The following is a 16,097-nucleotide window of genomic DNA, read 5'->3' as shown; positions in this document are numbered from 1 at the left end:
AATTTGAATCAACTGCAGATAAATGAGATAACAGACCACCGAGCACAGCAGCAGGCTCCAGTCCTATTCACAATCCTGTTCGACCCATGCCTGGGCTCCTTCCTCATTCCATTCAGTTCAGTGAACCAAATTATAGTGGCTGTTCAGAGGTCAACTTCCTCAGCACAGACCAGGAATGATGGCCCTAATTGTTTCATGGAGCACTGCATTGGGCTGTATGTTTTGGTTATTATATAGAATTACATTAAATTTACAAAACTAAAACAAGCCATTAACCTCAGTTCATCTTTGCCAGTGTTTATGCTGCACATTAAGATCAATCCACCTTCCCTTGATCTAACCCTATCAGCTTTGCCATCCATTTCTCATTCCCTTAAACTTATCTAGCTGCCCCTTAAATGTATCTCAGCTGCTCATTGATGTTGCAAGTTCCATGTTCTTGATTCCTTAGGAATTCTCCTGAATTACTTAATGGATTTATGATCCTGAATTTGGTCTCCAAGTATATTTTTTCTTCTTCTACCTTTATCAGGTCACCCATCTCTTAAGATAAGATTTCTTTATTAATCACATGTAGATCAAAACACACAGTGAAATACATCTTTTTGTGTTGTGTTCTGGGGGCAGCCCACAAGTGTCGCCACGCTTCCGGCGCCAACATAGCATGCCCACAACTTCCTTACCTGTACGTCTTTGGAATGTTCTTCTTCTACCTTTATCAGGTCACCCGTCTCTTAAGATAAGATTTCTTTATTAATCACATGTAGATCAAAACACACAGTGAAATACATCTTTTTGTGTTGTGTTCTGGGGGCAGCCCACAAGTGTCGCCACGCTTCCGGCGCCAACATAGCATGCCCACAACTTCCTTACCTGTACGTCTTTGGAATGTGGGAGGAAACCGGAGCACCTGGAGGAAACCCACGCAGACACGGGGAAAACGTATAAACTCCTTACAGACAGTGGCGGGAGTGACTCTTATGAACAGAGTCTCACCTGATCAGTCATTATTGGAATTTATAACATCTCAGTTATAGTATTTTTAAATTACAGTGAATTGTATACTCATTAAAACTGTTGGCACTAGTTAAAGGAAAACATGTAGAGAGGACATAGCTGAAGCTGGCTGAGCATCCTGGGCTTCATGAATCAGATGAGTAGATGTAGTTTTGTTTTATCATTGTCACTGCAAAAGCATTGATGTTGAGTATGACTTGTGTTTAAATTCTTCTTTGTTTAGGCTGAAGACAGTGGCACCAAATTATTGGAAACTGTGGTACCAGATCAAGCAACCCATTCCAGAGACATTTCACAAAGTGTCACAGGTAATGATAGTGGATGCTACTTCAGATAATATGGGAAAAGCCCAAGCCCATTTAACATTCTGCAGTTTGACATAAATCTGATTTATAAAGACTAAATACAAACAAAATAGAATTTAAGACAGAATATAAAACTGCAGATGCTAAAAACGTGAAACAAAAGCAGGAAATGCTGGAAACACTCTGGGGATAGAAACAAAATTAACATAGTAGCGTAGCGGTTAGCGCGACGCTATTACAGCGCCAGCGATCGGGGTTCGATTCCCGTCACTGTCTGTAAGGAGTTTGTACGTTCTCCCGTGTCTGCGTGGGTTTCCTCCGGGTGCTCTGGTTTCCTTCCACATTGCAAAGGCGTACGGGTAGGTTATTTGGGTTTAAAATGGGTGGCGTGGACTCATTGGGCCAGAAGGGCCTGTAACCACACTGTAAATAAAATGCTAAAAAAAAATTTTCCAGTCAAAGACCCTTCATCAGAAATGGAAACAATAGTGTGTGATATTACAGAGAGGCGGAGGGAGATGTCACAAAATTAGGAGGCTGTGAAGATTAGGAGTAAACTGTGAAGAAGATGGTAATAGATTTCAAGGAACTATTGACATCCTGCTGAAATGGACAGAAAGGTGGCAGATGAAATTTAATGCTGATGAATGTATTGTATTTTGATAGGAAGAATGAGAGGCAATATAAACTAAAGGTCACAGTTTAAAAGGAGTGCAGGAACAGAGAGATCTGGTGGTATATTTGCACAGTTCATTGGAAGTGGCAGGGCAGGGAGAGAAAGTGATTACTAATAAAACCAAAAGCTGCTGTTTGTAAACAGCATAGAACACAAAAGGCATGAAGTCCTGATAAACCATTATAAAATGCTAGATTGGCCAAAACTCGGGCATCGAATCCAGTTCTGGGCAAAACACCTTAGGAAATGTGTAAAGGCTTTGGAGTGAGTGCAGAAGAGATGATCCCAAGGATGAGAAACACTGGTTATGTTTGTAGTCTAGTGAAGTTGAGGTTGTTCTTGAGATAAAGAAAGCTGAGGGTATCCGGTAGAGATACTTAAAATCCGGAAACGTCATGGGGTAGGGAATGTCGATGGTAAGTGATTGACCAAAGAGCTAGAAGTGACTTGAGGAAAAGTGGTTGGTGTCTTGCCAGGCCCTGAGGAAGACAGGAGAGTGGGGAAAGCTGGAGTGCTCTTACATAAAGCAAGCATGGTCTCAGCATGGTGAACAGCCTGCTTCTGTGCTGTGACCATTCTGTGATTCCAGATCTATTTGAAGATGATGCCTCCAAGACCTTATCTGAAATGACTTCGTGACAGACTCGTTCAGTACCTTTGGGCATTCAAAATATAACAGTCTCCTGAATTGCTGATGTCTTCAGGGAAGCAATAAGATGCAGTCATGGTAACTGGAAGATAGCACTCTTCAATACAATGGGTTTTTTTCCTCCATGACTATGACTAAGGCTTATTACTGGGTTAAACTGGAGGAAGTTACTGGTGTTGTATTTGCCCTGGAATATTTGAAGGGATAATGTATTGGGAGCTTAAATCTGTATCTAAACAGCCATGAATGTTTGATGGGACCGTATCAAGTTATTCTATTTTATCATATTGACAACCTTCACTTGATGAATGCAAAAAAAATCACCAATACCAAACCATGCTTTTAAAAATGTAGTATAAACAATGTAAAGCAAAAAAATATTCAACAAACCTATCTGCATATGAAAGTGAGAAAAGGGTTAGTTTTGATTTTTGTCAAAAGAACAACAAAGTGTCTAATAAAATTTATTTCTAGGTGTTGCAAATGAGCTTTAGAATCATATGAAGGCTGTGAGCACAAAGAGATGGGAATAATTATCTGACCTCTCTGTGTTCATGAGTTCAATTGAAATGAAGTGGAATAGCCTCAACAGATTAAATAAATCTCAAAGTACTAAAAGCTCAAAGAAGCATACTTTCTCAAGGAAGCCAAATCCAAATAGTCGTAATTTAGCTGCCCGACATTGCAATACTTTCTCCAGGAGATGGTGAGCTCCTCGTTCTCCTTTCCTTCTTATTTTCAAACACTGCTTCAAAAGTCAGGCAGAATATCACATTCCCATTGAACAGAGAACGATATTGTGAGGAAAGATTTTTGTAATAGAATTGAACACTTTTTATTTTTTAAGTGCCTTTTCAATTTTCAGCTCTGTTCAATCTAAAATGTAGTGAAATATTTTCATAGACGTCACTGGCAGTTGCCTGACATAGCTGTTGGACCCCTTAGTAACATAAATGCATTGTCTGTTTCGGGTTACTTTACAGACCTATCTTTCATGGGCAGACACAGCTTGTGCCGCTCAAAGTTGTTAATTGACTGTGCCAACCTAAGCAGCAGCCAGCAACTAATAATGAAGCTGCATTTTAAGGGCCGCAATGAGTGGAATTGGCTGGGATGCTCACATTTTTGTCAGCACCTTGCAGAAAGTGACTAGGTTTTCAAGCTGAGATTTCCAACCTGATATTGAAAAGTGGAGCCTTTCCTGCTGCTGGGTGTATATGACTGTTATAGTCATCCAAGGGGAAGTTGGAAAATGTATTGCAAGATATCTAAACTTGGAGGAGGATTGATTATAAATGACTGTTTAACTTTTCAGAGCAGACTGACAAAATGAAGAATCTTCAGGAGGTCTCTGAACCAGAACAAAGAGCAACAGAACCAATAGAAGTTCAGGTACAGGAACCTTTAGCTGTAATTTTCCCTGCAGTCACTATGTTGAGTTTTAGCTTCACGTGGTAGCTCTCTGGTCTCTGGAAGCTTCAAAGTGAGGAACTACAAAATACAAGTATTAAAGGACTTCATTTCCCTGATGTTCAGCTTTGAAATGGCAACTATTAATCATTTGAAGCTGCTGAGGATGTGTACTAATTTGCAGATAATGGAAAGTAGGCTCTCTTGGCCAGTTTGGATTTTCGTATCCTTGAGAGATGTGCTGGTGACAAGGCTGATCTGTAGTTGACAGGTGAATGCAGTGCTGGCTTGAATCCCTGAAGTGGTGATAGCTAAATTTTGGGAGTGGAGAACAATGGTGTGGCACAGTGGTACAACATTCATCGCTGCTGCCTCATAGCTCTAGGGGCCTGTATTTGAGCCTGCCCTTGAGTGCTGTCTCTGTGGAGTGTGTCCATTCTCCCCATGACTACATGGGTTTCTGCTAGATGATATAACTTGCTCTCACATTGCAAAGATATGCTTGTAGGTTGATTGGTAACTGTAAACTACCCCTATGTGTAGGTAAGTGATGAAAAGAATCACAGGGAACTTGATGGGTAGGTGTGAAAGAGAATAAGTTATAGGGCTACAGGGGAATAAGGAGCAGGGAATGGGACAGATGGGATTGGATTAGACCATTGGGCCAAATGGTGGCCTTCTGTGCTGTAGTAACCAATGGGTGGCTGGTGCATGAGCATTCATTTACTACCAGCAGTTAAAAACAAACTTCTACCTTGCAGTTTTGAACTGGAGTTACATGTAGACAAGGTAAAATAGAATTCCTCCTGAGAAACAACAGTCCAGCAGCTTCCATGGTGCCAACCAGCAAGTTTTTGGTCTCAGAACTTGCCTTGGTTATCCACAGACTCTGGCTCCCAACCACATTGCAGGATGCCCAAGGACCAAATACTTCATTGACGGGACAGCAACTGTTGGGAGAAAAAAAGCAGAAATATACAAGGACCATGTGATTATGTCAGTCCCATGTAACAATCCCAGTTTCAGGTGCAATGGAGTGTAGAATAAAGTGGAATCTGAGATTTTTGTTAATGTATATGTATCGTTCCCTTTCCCTCAAGTTGAGTTTAAGAGGTGCATCATTGGAAGAGTAGAGACAGGGTCTCTGTTTATGAACTTGGCTCTGACTGGTAGTTAAATGAATGCCATTTTTATTCACTATCTACCCACATAGGGGGCTCAATGGGGTTGCTGTAGTTATCATCATCTTCTGGAGCTTTCATAAATATTGCTGTGGGTTGAAAATAAGCACAGACTATAAATTACCCCATGCAAATGCAGATTGCTCTTGTACTGCCTTTTCTTTCCCATTATGTATCAGCATTACCAATAACCTGTATAGTTTCCTGAACAAAGAATCAGGCAAGAAAAAACACCGAGCTAAATAAGGGAGCATTCAGGCATCTGAACAAAGGTTGGTCAAATAGGTCAGTTTTAAACAAGAATGTGAGGTAATGGCAAAGGAATAAAATGCAGAGTTTATTCCAGAATTGTGGCTGATGATTTGATTGCCAGTGTTGGGGCCAAGGAAATTGTAGATGTACAAGAGGTCTGACTTGTATCATATAAGGCTTCTTATAACCCTTGTCTGACTTAACTGTTGATATGTTCTTCATTGTGCAGCAGTAACAGAATATATGCTTCTACTTTTTTTGTTAATTCAGCACGGTGAAGCAGACACTGAGGAATGCAGTGGGATTCATTCTCTGCAGAGGGTTATTTCTGACAAAGGCAAAGAGCCTGGCTCTGTTACACATCAACTAGCAGAAGCCCAGACGAATCAGCAGTTGTTGCACGGGCTGAATTCAGTATTGTCAGAAGATGGGATTATCTGTCAAATAAGTACAGAGGATGGAAATCAGCTTATGCCTGAGCAACAAGAAGCTGTGTGGGCAACAGATAAGCATTTTAATGTATATACAGAGCAGAAGGAAGGAATGAGCACCATCACTGTGATGGAAGAAGGGACAAGTTCATCTGCTGAAGTGGAGAGCATGATGGTTTCAGTACAACTGGAGGGGAAGGCCACCTCTGTTCAGGTAGAACAGAGGAGTACAACAGTTGTCCATGTGGGAGAGCATACCTATTCAACCACAGAAGTGTACAGTTGTGGGGAAAATCTGGAATATAGTTCTGCCTCACATGGAGGACGACCAGTGATCTTGGGAAAGGAGCAGGATGGTGGAATTACAAGACATGTTCCTGAGCTTCAAGGAGTTCAAAGCAAAGAATCTGAGAAACTGCAAACACGCATACAGGAGCTTGAAAAGGACCTGGAAGAGGTGGAGGCCTCCTACAGTAAGCAGCTAAAGGACAAACATGAGGACTTTATGGGCTTAAATCAGGTAATTTTGGATTACAAGGAAGAGACGGCAAATGCAAAGGAAGCCATCAACAAGTTGAGTGCAGAGAAGAATCAGCTTCTCAGTCAGATTCAGCAGTACAGTGAAGAATTGTCTATAATACCTCAACTGAAAGAAAAACTGATAAAAGCAGAAGAGGCAGTCGATGAAGAGAAAAAGAGCCTTCTGGCTTTGGAAAACCTGAGTATGCAGAATGGCTTATTGGAGGAGCAGCTTCACAGTGCAGAAAATGAATCCAGGTCAAAGGATGTGAAAATTGAAGCTCTGGAGCAAGAGTTGGACATCATCCAGCGTCAGGTCACTGAGCAAGAGGTAGTAGTTAAAAATTTGAGAGGGGAGTTACAGGAGAAGGAAGAAGCAACCTTGAACTTGGAGCAGCTTGTCAACGACGACAAGTCCAAAATTGAGGAACTTGTACAGAAGCTGGCCTCCAAGGAGCAGGAATTGGTGAGCGTGCAGCAGGGTCTTTTAGAAAATGAAAGCAAAGTTCAGCAACTTCAGTTGAGTTTGTCAGAAAAGGACAGAGAAATGGCTGAGGTCACTGTGAGCATGTCTGAGAAAATGGTAGCATTGAATGAAGAGAAATTTTCATTGGGAAACCAAGTGAAACAGTTAAAGGAGCAGCTGTTACTGCTACACAAAGAACAGGAGGGGAAAGAAGAGGAGAACCCCACTAGTGAGCCTGAGCAATCCACCAAGGATAAAGAACAAACTGACCTTCCACAAAGTGGCACAGACAGTTTTGAGCTGTTGCTGAAGGAGAAGGATGACTTAAAGAAACATGTAGAAAATCTAACGAAGGAGAATGAGCAAATAAAAAGAAAGCTACAAGCTGCTTTGATACAAAGGAAAGAGCTTTTAAGGAAAATGGAAGAAATGAAACAGGAAGCACGGAACAAAGACTTTGAAACAGAGGAAAGCCCTCCATTGGGGAATGAAGCGGGATGCAGCGACCTAAACTCTTCAGAGCTAGTGAAACCACGTGAAGAAGCTCAAATCCAGGATCAACAGACAGCTGATCTGGTTCGGACACTTTCTGAGAAGGAAATAGATTTGCAGAATGTTAGGAAAGCTCTCCAAGATCAAGAAGCTACTGTTGGTCACCTTCAGAATTTGGTAGAGGATCTGAGACAAAAGCTTCAGGAAAAAACAGATCAAGTGAATTCTCTGGAAGCAACTATGTTGCACAAGCAGTTGGCCATTCAACAGACAACATTGCAATGTGAGATGGAAGAGAAGGATGTTGAGAATGAGAGCACTGAAGTAGATTCTGATAAGGTGTCTGAACCCACTGTCACAATGGAAGGATCAGTAAAAAGTAAGCAAACTGAGCTTGAGTCTAAGCTCTCTACTTTGGAACGAGAGAAAGATCAGCTGCAGAAGAAGCTTGAGGAAGCTGTGAGTTTGCGCAAGGACACGATCAAGAAGGCTCAGGAGAAAAATAGGCTCCATAGGGAACAAGTGAAACAACAGAAGGAGGAATATAATGCTTTGCTGGAGAATTTCAATCAACAAAGTCAGGAGAAAGTGAGGATTTGTGAAGAACTTTCAAGGGTGAAAGAGCAGCTGCAGCTGTTGGAAGAGAAGTCCCCTTTGGCTGCAGAATTGCAACCAGGGAAACTACTTCAGGGGAATTCTGAGGAAGCAAAAATCCCAAAGGAGGAATTGCCAGAGAAGAGGCAGCATTTAGGTTGGAGCTATGAAATGATAGAGACTTCAAGAACAGACCTGGTTCAGGCACTTGTAGATGTATCTGAATCAAAAGCTGAAGATCCTTTGGTGGTGCAGTTGAGAGAAGAACTTGAGGAGGTACACAATAAAAATAGTGATCTTGAATTAAAACTGCAGCATTTGGCAAATCTTGAGCAGAGAATAATGGAAGAAAGAGCAGTGTCTCAGGATAAAGTCTCTGAGCTGCAAGAAACCCACCGCTTGGAGAAAGAAGAGTTACTTAAGGAAGTTGACCTTCTGAGAAAAAGATATCAGGACACAGAAGCACATGCAGAAGATCTAAAGTCTGCTTTGGAGGCAGCCAGAGCAGAAAGTTCTGATTCTGAACACACGGCCATTCTAAGCAAGCGATATGAAGAGTTAAAGGTCATTTTGCATAAAAAAGATGAAGAAATAGAACATTTCCATATTCAGCTGAAGGAAAAAGATGCACTTTTTGAAAATCTGGAACAGAAGCTATCTGAGAAGGAAGATTTTATTAAAACTCTACAGTCTCAAATGGAAGAGCAAGCAAAAGAGTTTGAAGATGAAAGAAAACTACTTCAGACGGAAATCCTGGAAACTCGCCAAAAGCAAGAAGAAGATACTGAAGAGGCCAAGTCAAAACAGCAAATGCAGAGGAAGCTACAAGCTGCCTTGATCTCACGCAAAGAAAATTTGAAAGCGAACAAATCACTGAAGGAAGAACTGGCTAATGTAACAACACTGAAAGAAGAATTAAGTCGCAAGCTGAGTGAAATGGAGATGGCCACTGAAGACCTGAGACAGGAAAAAGAAGACCTTATGACAAAATTGTCAAATCTTCAGGAGCAAAAGGAAAACTTAATCGCAGAAGTAGATAAATTGCTGGTTGAAAACCAGAATTTCAGTGCTTCATGTGAGAGCTTAAAACTAATCATTGACGGCATTACACAAGAAAAAGATACCTTGCAACGGGAAGTTGAATTCTTAAAAGGTGAACAAAAGGCAGAGAGCTCAGATTGGCAACGGAGACACGAAGAATTACAAAAGGAATATGAAACGCTTCTACAATCCTATGAGAACGTTAGTGGTGAGATTGAAAAGATGCGCCGCGTACTCGAGATTGGTAAACAGGAGAAGCATGAGTTGCTCAGCAAGATTCAAGAGGCTGAGGCTCAGAAACGAGAGGTAGAAAAGCAACTTCAGGAGGCAATACAGGAGCAGGAAGGAATGAAGGAAAAAATGAGGAAGTTTGCGAAATCAAAGCAGCAGAAAATTATGGAACTTGGAGAAGAAATTGAGAGACTTCAGTCAGAACAGCAGTCTGAACAAAGAATGCAGATCAAGCCAAGTGAATCTTCAGACTTAATAGAAAGACAACTTCAGGAGGAACTTCAGAAAGCCAAACAGGAAACGGACAAGGTGGTGAAAGAACTTGAGACATTTAAAGTTGAAAGGGATTTTTTGGAGAGGGAGACCAATGCTTTGAAACTGGAGCTGAAGGAGATGGCTGAGAAGCTGGAAAATAGTGAGAAAGTTTCAGCCAAACCTCAAAGCAACATCATTCATGAACAGGAAATTAATATGAAAGAAGCTATTGATACATCCATTGTAGTAGAAGTTAAACAGGAATTAACCAGTAAATTAGGTTCTTCAGCAGAGTCAACTGTAATCCATGCCTCTCCGGAGGGCTCGCAAGATCTTGTTTTCTATGATGAAATTACAAAGTACAGACAAGAACTGTCACAGTTGATGGAACAACTAAGACAGATGGAAAATGACAAGCAAATAATAGAGAATGAGTTGCATGAATTGAAGAAAACAAACCAACTTATGAAAAGTGAAAAGGATAGTTTGGAAGAACAACTGGTTAAAAATATGGATGAATGCAAAGAGATACATAAGACCGTCTCTGAACTAGAGCTCGCTAACCACCAATTAAAGCAAAAAGTAGAAGAAGTAAAGAAGGAGAAAGCATCTGCAGATTTGGATAAAGATGATCTAGAAGAGCGACTCATGAATCAGTTGGCAGAGCTAAACAGTAGCATTGCCAATTATCAACAGGAGTCAAAAGAGCATAACGACAAGATTTCACATTTAGAACTAACTATGAGAGGGTACCAGAAACAGATTGGTGAACTGGAAGAAGAGGTGAGGCAACTTGAGAGAGAAAAGGCAGAAGCTGCAGCCAAGTTGCAAAAGGACTTTGAGCAAAAAGTGAAGTCAATGCAGAAGGGAAAGGAGGGGCGTAAAATTCACAACAAAGAATTACAGGAGCTGCTTAAAGAAAAACAGCAAGAGGTCAAGCAACTGCAGAAAGATTGCATTCGGTACCAGGAGAAGATCAGTGGTTTAGAAAAAACCATTCGGGCATTGGAATTTGTTCAGCAAGAGACCCAGAAGAGCTTGGATGCTGCAATGAAAGAAACAACAACACAACTGGAAAATTGCAAAAAGGCCCAAGCGGAGTTGCTTTCCTGTAAAGTCCGACTTGATGATGCTCAAAGTGAGGCAGCTAGGATCCTGGCAGACAAGTTGAAACTAAAAGAAGAGCTGCAGACTCTTGAAGATAAGGCCAAAGAGCAAACCATCTATATGGAAGAAGAACAAAAGAGAAGACTTAATCTAGAAAAAGATGAACATAGAAAGGAGCTTAAAGCCATACAAGAGAAAGTGGAAAGTTTGGAGCGTGAGAAGAAGCATGCTGAAGACTCTGTTGAGGCACTACAGGGCATATTGGAAAAGAAGAAAGAAGAAAGCGATCAGATTCAAGCAAATTTCAATGAAAATTTGGCCAAGCTAGCAGCTTTCACTCGTAGTATGTCCTCTTTGCAGAATGACCGTGATAGAATTATTGATGAGTCTAAAAAATGGGAAATCAAATTCAAAGATGCAATATTGAAGAAAGAAGAGGAGATCAGGGACAAGGAAAATGATTGCAACAGGCTGAGGGATCAGCTAAGGCAGGCCACCATTCATCATGAGGAGCTGAAAATCAAGCTTTCCAGGTAAAGCAAAACAAAACTTATCTCCCTTCAAGGTCAAAGAAAAATGCAGAATTGGCCATTCTTGGTGTTCAAGAACTCTTTTACTCTGTATGTAAATTCTTATCATGACAGATTATTCAAGGTTCTCAACTTTAGTAACTTAATATGGGCTTTGACCTTTCAAATAAGTCCTATCATTTAAAGTAAATCTCTCAAACCATGTGTACATTTGAAATTTACAGCTTTCTGATGAAATTCCAGTTCTGGTGAGAAATGCCCCATTATATTTTAAAACAGCTCACTGCTGGGTGGAGTTGGTTGGTAGGAATAGCAGGCCGTAGTCAGATGTGATCATCTATATAAATAGTACACTTAATGTATATTTAAAAAATAAATGATAATTGTTTTGACTGATTAAGATTAAGAGAAACAATGATGGGACTTCCTGTATCTCTGTTTGAGGGCCTGTTGGTGGAGATAAAGATTTAGGCTTGACTACACAGTTGCAGTTAAGACCATGAGAAATAGGAACAGGAGTCAGCCATTCAGCTCTTTGAGTCTGCTCCACCATTAAGTAAGGTCATGACTGATCCAACGTTCCTCAGATGTACTTTCCGATCTTATCCCCACAATCCTTGATTTTCTTGCTGATTATAAATCTATTTCAGATTTGAATAGATACAATAATACAGGCTCCACAGCTTTCTCAGGCAAAGAGTTCCAAGGACTTGCAACCTTTTGAGAGAAGAAATTCTTCGGCCTTAAATGGGTACCCCCTTATTCTGAAACTACGCCCTCTGCTCCTAGACTGTCCCACTTTCCCAGCACTTACTGTCGAGCCCCCTAAGAACCTTGTATGTTCCATCCTCTTTGAATAAGGTTATCAAATTGACAGTTTTATAATTTAGTACTTCTCCAGAATCTAAGGATTATACAAACCCTGCATCCACCATCGGTAGCTATTCCCTTTGCAAATAGGGAAATAATCCAGTCCAGGGAACATCAAGGTTTGGACCTATTTGTTTGTCTAATACTAATACTTTAGTGATGATGATACAATAATGGTATTTAATTCCTACCCCACCTCATATATTTTTGCATTTGAAGGATGTTCATTGTATCTTCTACTATAAAGACTGAGTTGCTGGTTTACAATTTCTTAAAGATAAAGTCCAAAAATAAGGACCCTTCCACTTGGTTGGGAATCAATCCTATGTGATGCCTGGAGGTTAAGGAAGATGAGTGGGGAATATATCTGAAAATAAGAACAAGACTCAAGAACAAAAATGCACAGTAAAGTTTTGTTGGCAGAAGTGGTCTGAATTAATGGGTTGATATCAATGGATTTTGTTTCGGATGTACAGTTTTTACCAAATTTAATGTGGTCATTAACATTTTCCAGTCAAATGCAGATGCTGTTTGTTTAACTGTAAGTTACAAATTAAGTCTCAGATTTTACAGTTCCATTGTTTTTTAAACTCTTTTACTTTCAATGTTGACCAAACTATCAACTCATAATGATCTGGAAATTCACATTGTTTTGTATCTCAAAATCTGTGTATTTTCGCTGCTCTTGGGCAAATGATTTTTGGAAAGTTTTGAGGGTAAATTGGAATTAGTTAGAAAAGTTGTCCCAGAAATGTCTAAATTTCACTGCCACACCTTGAGAGAAGCAGTGTTAATGTTTCAGGTTGATGATCTTTTATCATCGTCGACCTAAAACATTCTCTTCTCTTTCTTCTCTTTTTTTTCTCTTTCTTCTCTTTTTTTCTCCCTCTTCTCTTTTCTCTCTCTTTTTTCTCTCTCCTCTTTTTTCTCTCTCTTTTTTTCCTCTCTCTCTTCTCTCTTTCTTCTCTCTTTTTTCCCTCTTTCCTTCTCTCCTCTCCTCCCCCACCCCCCCCACAGGTACTCCCTGATGTGCTGAGTATTTCCAGTATTTCCTGTATTGATATTGTGGATACTTTTTCTAGGATGGAGCACAGTGAGCAAGAATGGGAATCAAAGTTTAGGATTGAAGAAGAGAATCAGAGGCAAATGATGCAAAAAGTTCAGGATGAAAATAGGCAACTCTTCTCAAAATCTGAAGAATTCCAGAAGCTGTACAAGGATTCTCAGAATGAGCTACTGAAATTATCAGAAGAAACTAAGAGCTTAAGAGAACAGATTGCCGATTTGAACAGTTCTCTGGAGAAATTTGAGGTGACCAAGGGGGACTTGGAGAAAAATCTGAGAGCGCGAGAGGCAGAGGTACAGAATTATATGCTAACCTGCAAACAACTTGAGTCTGATCTCCAAAACTCCAAAGCTTTAACGGAGAAGCTCCATCAAGAGGCTGGAGAAAAGGAGGAAAAGATTGTTGCACTCCTGGCAGCGAAAGAGGAGGCTGTTGCCAATGCCATTGCTGAAGCTCAGCAACAGCACGCTGAAGAAATAGGGGACTTGGAGAGTCAGGTTAAACAGCTAGGAAAGGAGAAATCGGAAGGAGAGCAAGCAATCAGAAAGCTGCAGAGGGAAACTGAAGATCTGGATGCAAAGCTGAGGCAAACTGAGGAGGAATTAAAGCAGCACAAGATAAAGCTGGAATCCTTAACTAAATCCATGGCATCTCTCCAGAATGACCGGGAGAGAGTGCTGAGTGACTACAAACAGCTGGAGCAAAGGCACATTGATGTGATCGTAGAAAAAGATCAGCTGATTCAGGAGGCTGCAGCTGAGTACAACAAACTGAAGAATGAATTTAGGAGCCAGCAAGGAGAGAGGGATGATTTGAATTCAGAAAATGCCAAACTCAACGCACAGCTTGTGAGGTACAGGGAAGATCTCAATCAGGTGATTTTACTGAAGGATTCTCAGCACAAGCAGTTCCTAAAAACTCAGCTCGAGAGAATCAAAGCATTGGAAAATGAGAAAACTGATGTGGAAAAGAGGTTACAAGAAATGGAGAACAGTTCGAAAGAACTCAAGCAGAAAAATGAAGCACTGAAAGAAGAGAAGCAGAAACAAACTGAACAGTTGCAGTTGACTGAGAAAATCACTGATGAACTGAAGGAAGAAATAGAAAAATTAACAAGTGGTGGGCCTGTTCAGATGCTTCAGAAACAGCTGGATGAAAAGATAATGGAAGTGGAGAAACTGACCACTGATCTCTTCTCTGCACAGGAAAAGGTAGCTGAGCTTGAGCTGAAAATAGTAGGGATTGAAGAAGAAACAAGGCAGAAGCTCATTGACACTGAAGCCAATTATGAGAAGGAACTTGAGAATTTGCAGCATAATGCAGGCATCATGAGAAATGAAACAGAAACAGCAGAAGAGAGAGTGGCTGAACTGGCAAGGGACCTTATGGAGACTGAGCAGAGATTGCGAGAAGCGTTAGAAAAAATTGATGAACTCCAGGGGCAGAACCAATCTTTTGGGAAAGCCATGAGTTCCTTGCAGGACAACCGAGATGATCTCCTGGTCCAACTTGAGAAGTTACAGAGCAAATACATGTCTGATTTAGAGATGGAAAGGAACAGGAGTGAAGAATTGCACCAAGAACTATCCCAATCCAAATCCCAATGCTCTGAATTAGTGGAAGAGAGGAACCGACTCTCCACAGAGTTGTCTGCTTGGAAGAACAATACCATTGAAGACAGCCTGTTGGCCCGCATTGATGAACTGAACACACAACTTGCTTCTCAGCAGCAAGTTGTGGATGACTTAACCTTAGAACGAGAAAGCTCAGCCAATCAGTTAAAATCATTTTCCAAGACTGTGATGACGCTACAGGATGAGAGGGACAGACTGATGGATGAAGTGGCCAAAACCAAAAAGGTTCATGAAGTAAAGCAGGGGTCCTCTTCAAAGCCAGGCGAGGTGCAGAGTTTGAGAAATGCTCTGTCTTCATTGCAGAATGATCGAGATAGACTGGTAACTATGGTTTCTGTCACTTTCAACTTTAAATGTACCGTCCCATATGTTCAAATTGTACATTATCTGTTTGCTTTTCAACTGCTCAGCTATACATAATCCCAATTTGTATTGTCCATTTCACCCATCATTCTCTTGAGCTTCCTGACTTATAATTTCCTGACCAGTAATGCCACAATTTTAAAGCTTCATCCTTGTGTTTAAATCCCTCCAGCATCGCCTTTCAGTGTACAGTGTAGCAATATGTCCCATGGCATATCGTAGGCATGTTATGAAATAAAATTTGACAATGAGTTTTGTTAGGATAGATAACCAAAAGCTTTGAAAAAGATACAGGCTTTGTGGCTACCTTATAGTAGGAGAATGTTGGAGCAATTGAAATTGGGGATAAGCAAGAAACAGGTTACTGGAAGGGTTTTAGGAATTAAGGTAGTTAGAGAAAGAAAAGCAAGGAGCTAATAAAGCACTTAGCTTCTTTTAACATTGAACAATGTAAAGATATTTGTAATATAAAAATAGAAATGCTGGAAATAATCAGGAGATCAGGCCACATCTGTGGGAAGAGAAACAGTCAACATTTCAGGTCGTCAGCCTTATCTTCTGGCACATGCTCTTTGACCTGAAACCTTAATTCTGTTTCTCTTCCCACAGATATGGCCTGACCTGCTGAGTATTTCCAGCATTTCTGTTTTTATTTCAGATTTACAGCATCTGTAGTTTTTTGATTTTCACTTAAAGATGGTTGTAAATGTTTGGAAATTGCTGTAAAATATTTCTTAAAGCTTTATCTGGAGTTGGGGCTCTTGGCAAGGCTGTTCATTTATTTCCCGTCTATCATTGTCCTGAGAAGATGGTGGAGACCTTTTTTGTTGTTTTGCTGATAAAATCTGAAAATGCAAATATTTTATTCCTGATCCAAAAAGAGTGGATTTCCTGACACACAATTCACCCATGCTACCCATCCACCTCACCCTCCCCCCCAAACTCCCTTGCCATTAGGGAAAATAAAATCTAAAAACTGACAACCATAGCTACATAATGCTAAAGAAG

The 16,097-nt window shown here is 40.6% G+C and overlaps 1 protein-coding gene across 1 annotated transcript in view; it reads left to right on the top strand.

Annotated features, from left to right (window-relative positions):
• Positions 1-16,097, top strand: part of LOC127580247 (golgin subfamily B member 1-like) — a 72,007-nt gene that overhangs the window by 41,964 nt on the left and 13,946 nt on the right. The window contains exons 12-15 of the mRNA XM_052033399.1: positions 1,241-1,325; positions 3,963-4,039; positions 5,761-11,159; positions 13,109-15,047. Of these exons, the coding sequence (XP_051889359.1) occupies positions 1,241-1,325; positions 3,963-4,039; positions 5,761-11,159; positions 13,109-15,047 (7,500 nt within the window). The remainder of the gene's footprint in view (positions 1-1,240; positions 1,326-3,962; positions 4,040-5,760; positions 11,160-13,108; positions 15,048-16,097) is intronic.

Source organism: Pristis pectinata, chromosome 19 (genome assembly GCF_009764475.1).
Source record: "Pristis pectinata isolate sPriPec2 chromosome 19, sPriPec2.1.pri, whole genome shotgun sequence".
Classification (NCBI taxonomy): Eukaryota; Metazoa; Chordata; class Chondrichthyes; order Rhinopristiformes; family Pristidae; genus Pristis; species Pristis pectinata.
Note: the sequence above shows the minus strand (reverse complement) of the source record. Positions and strands in the feature narration are given on the sequence as shown.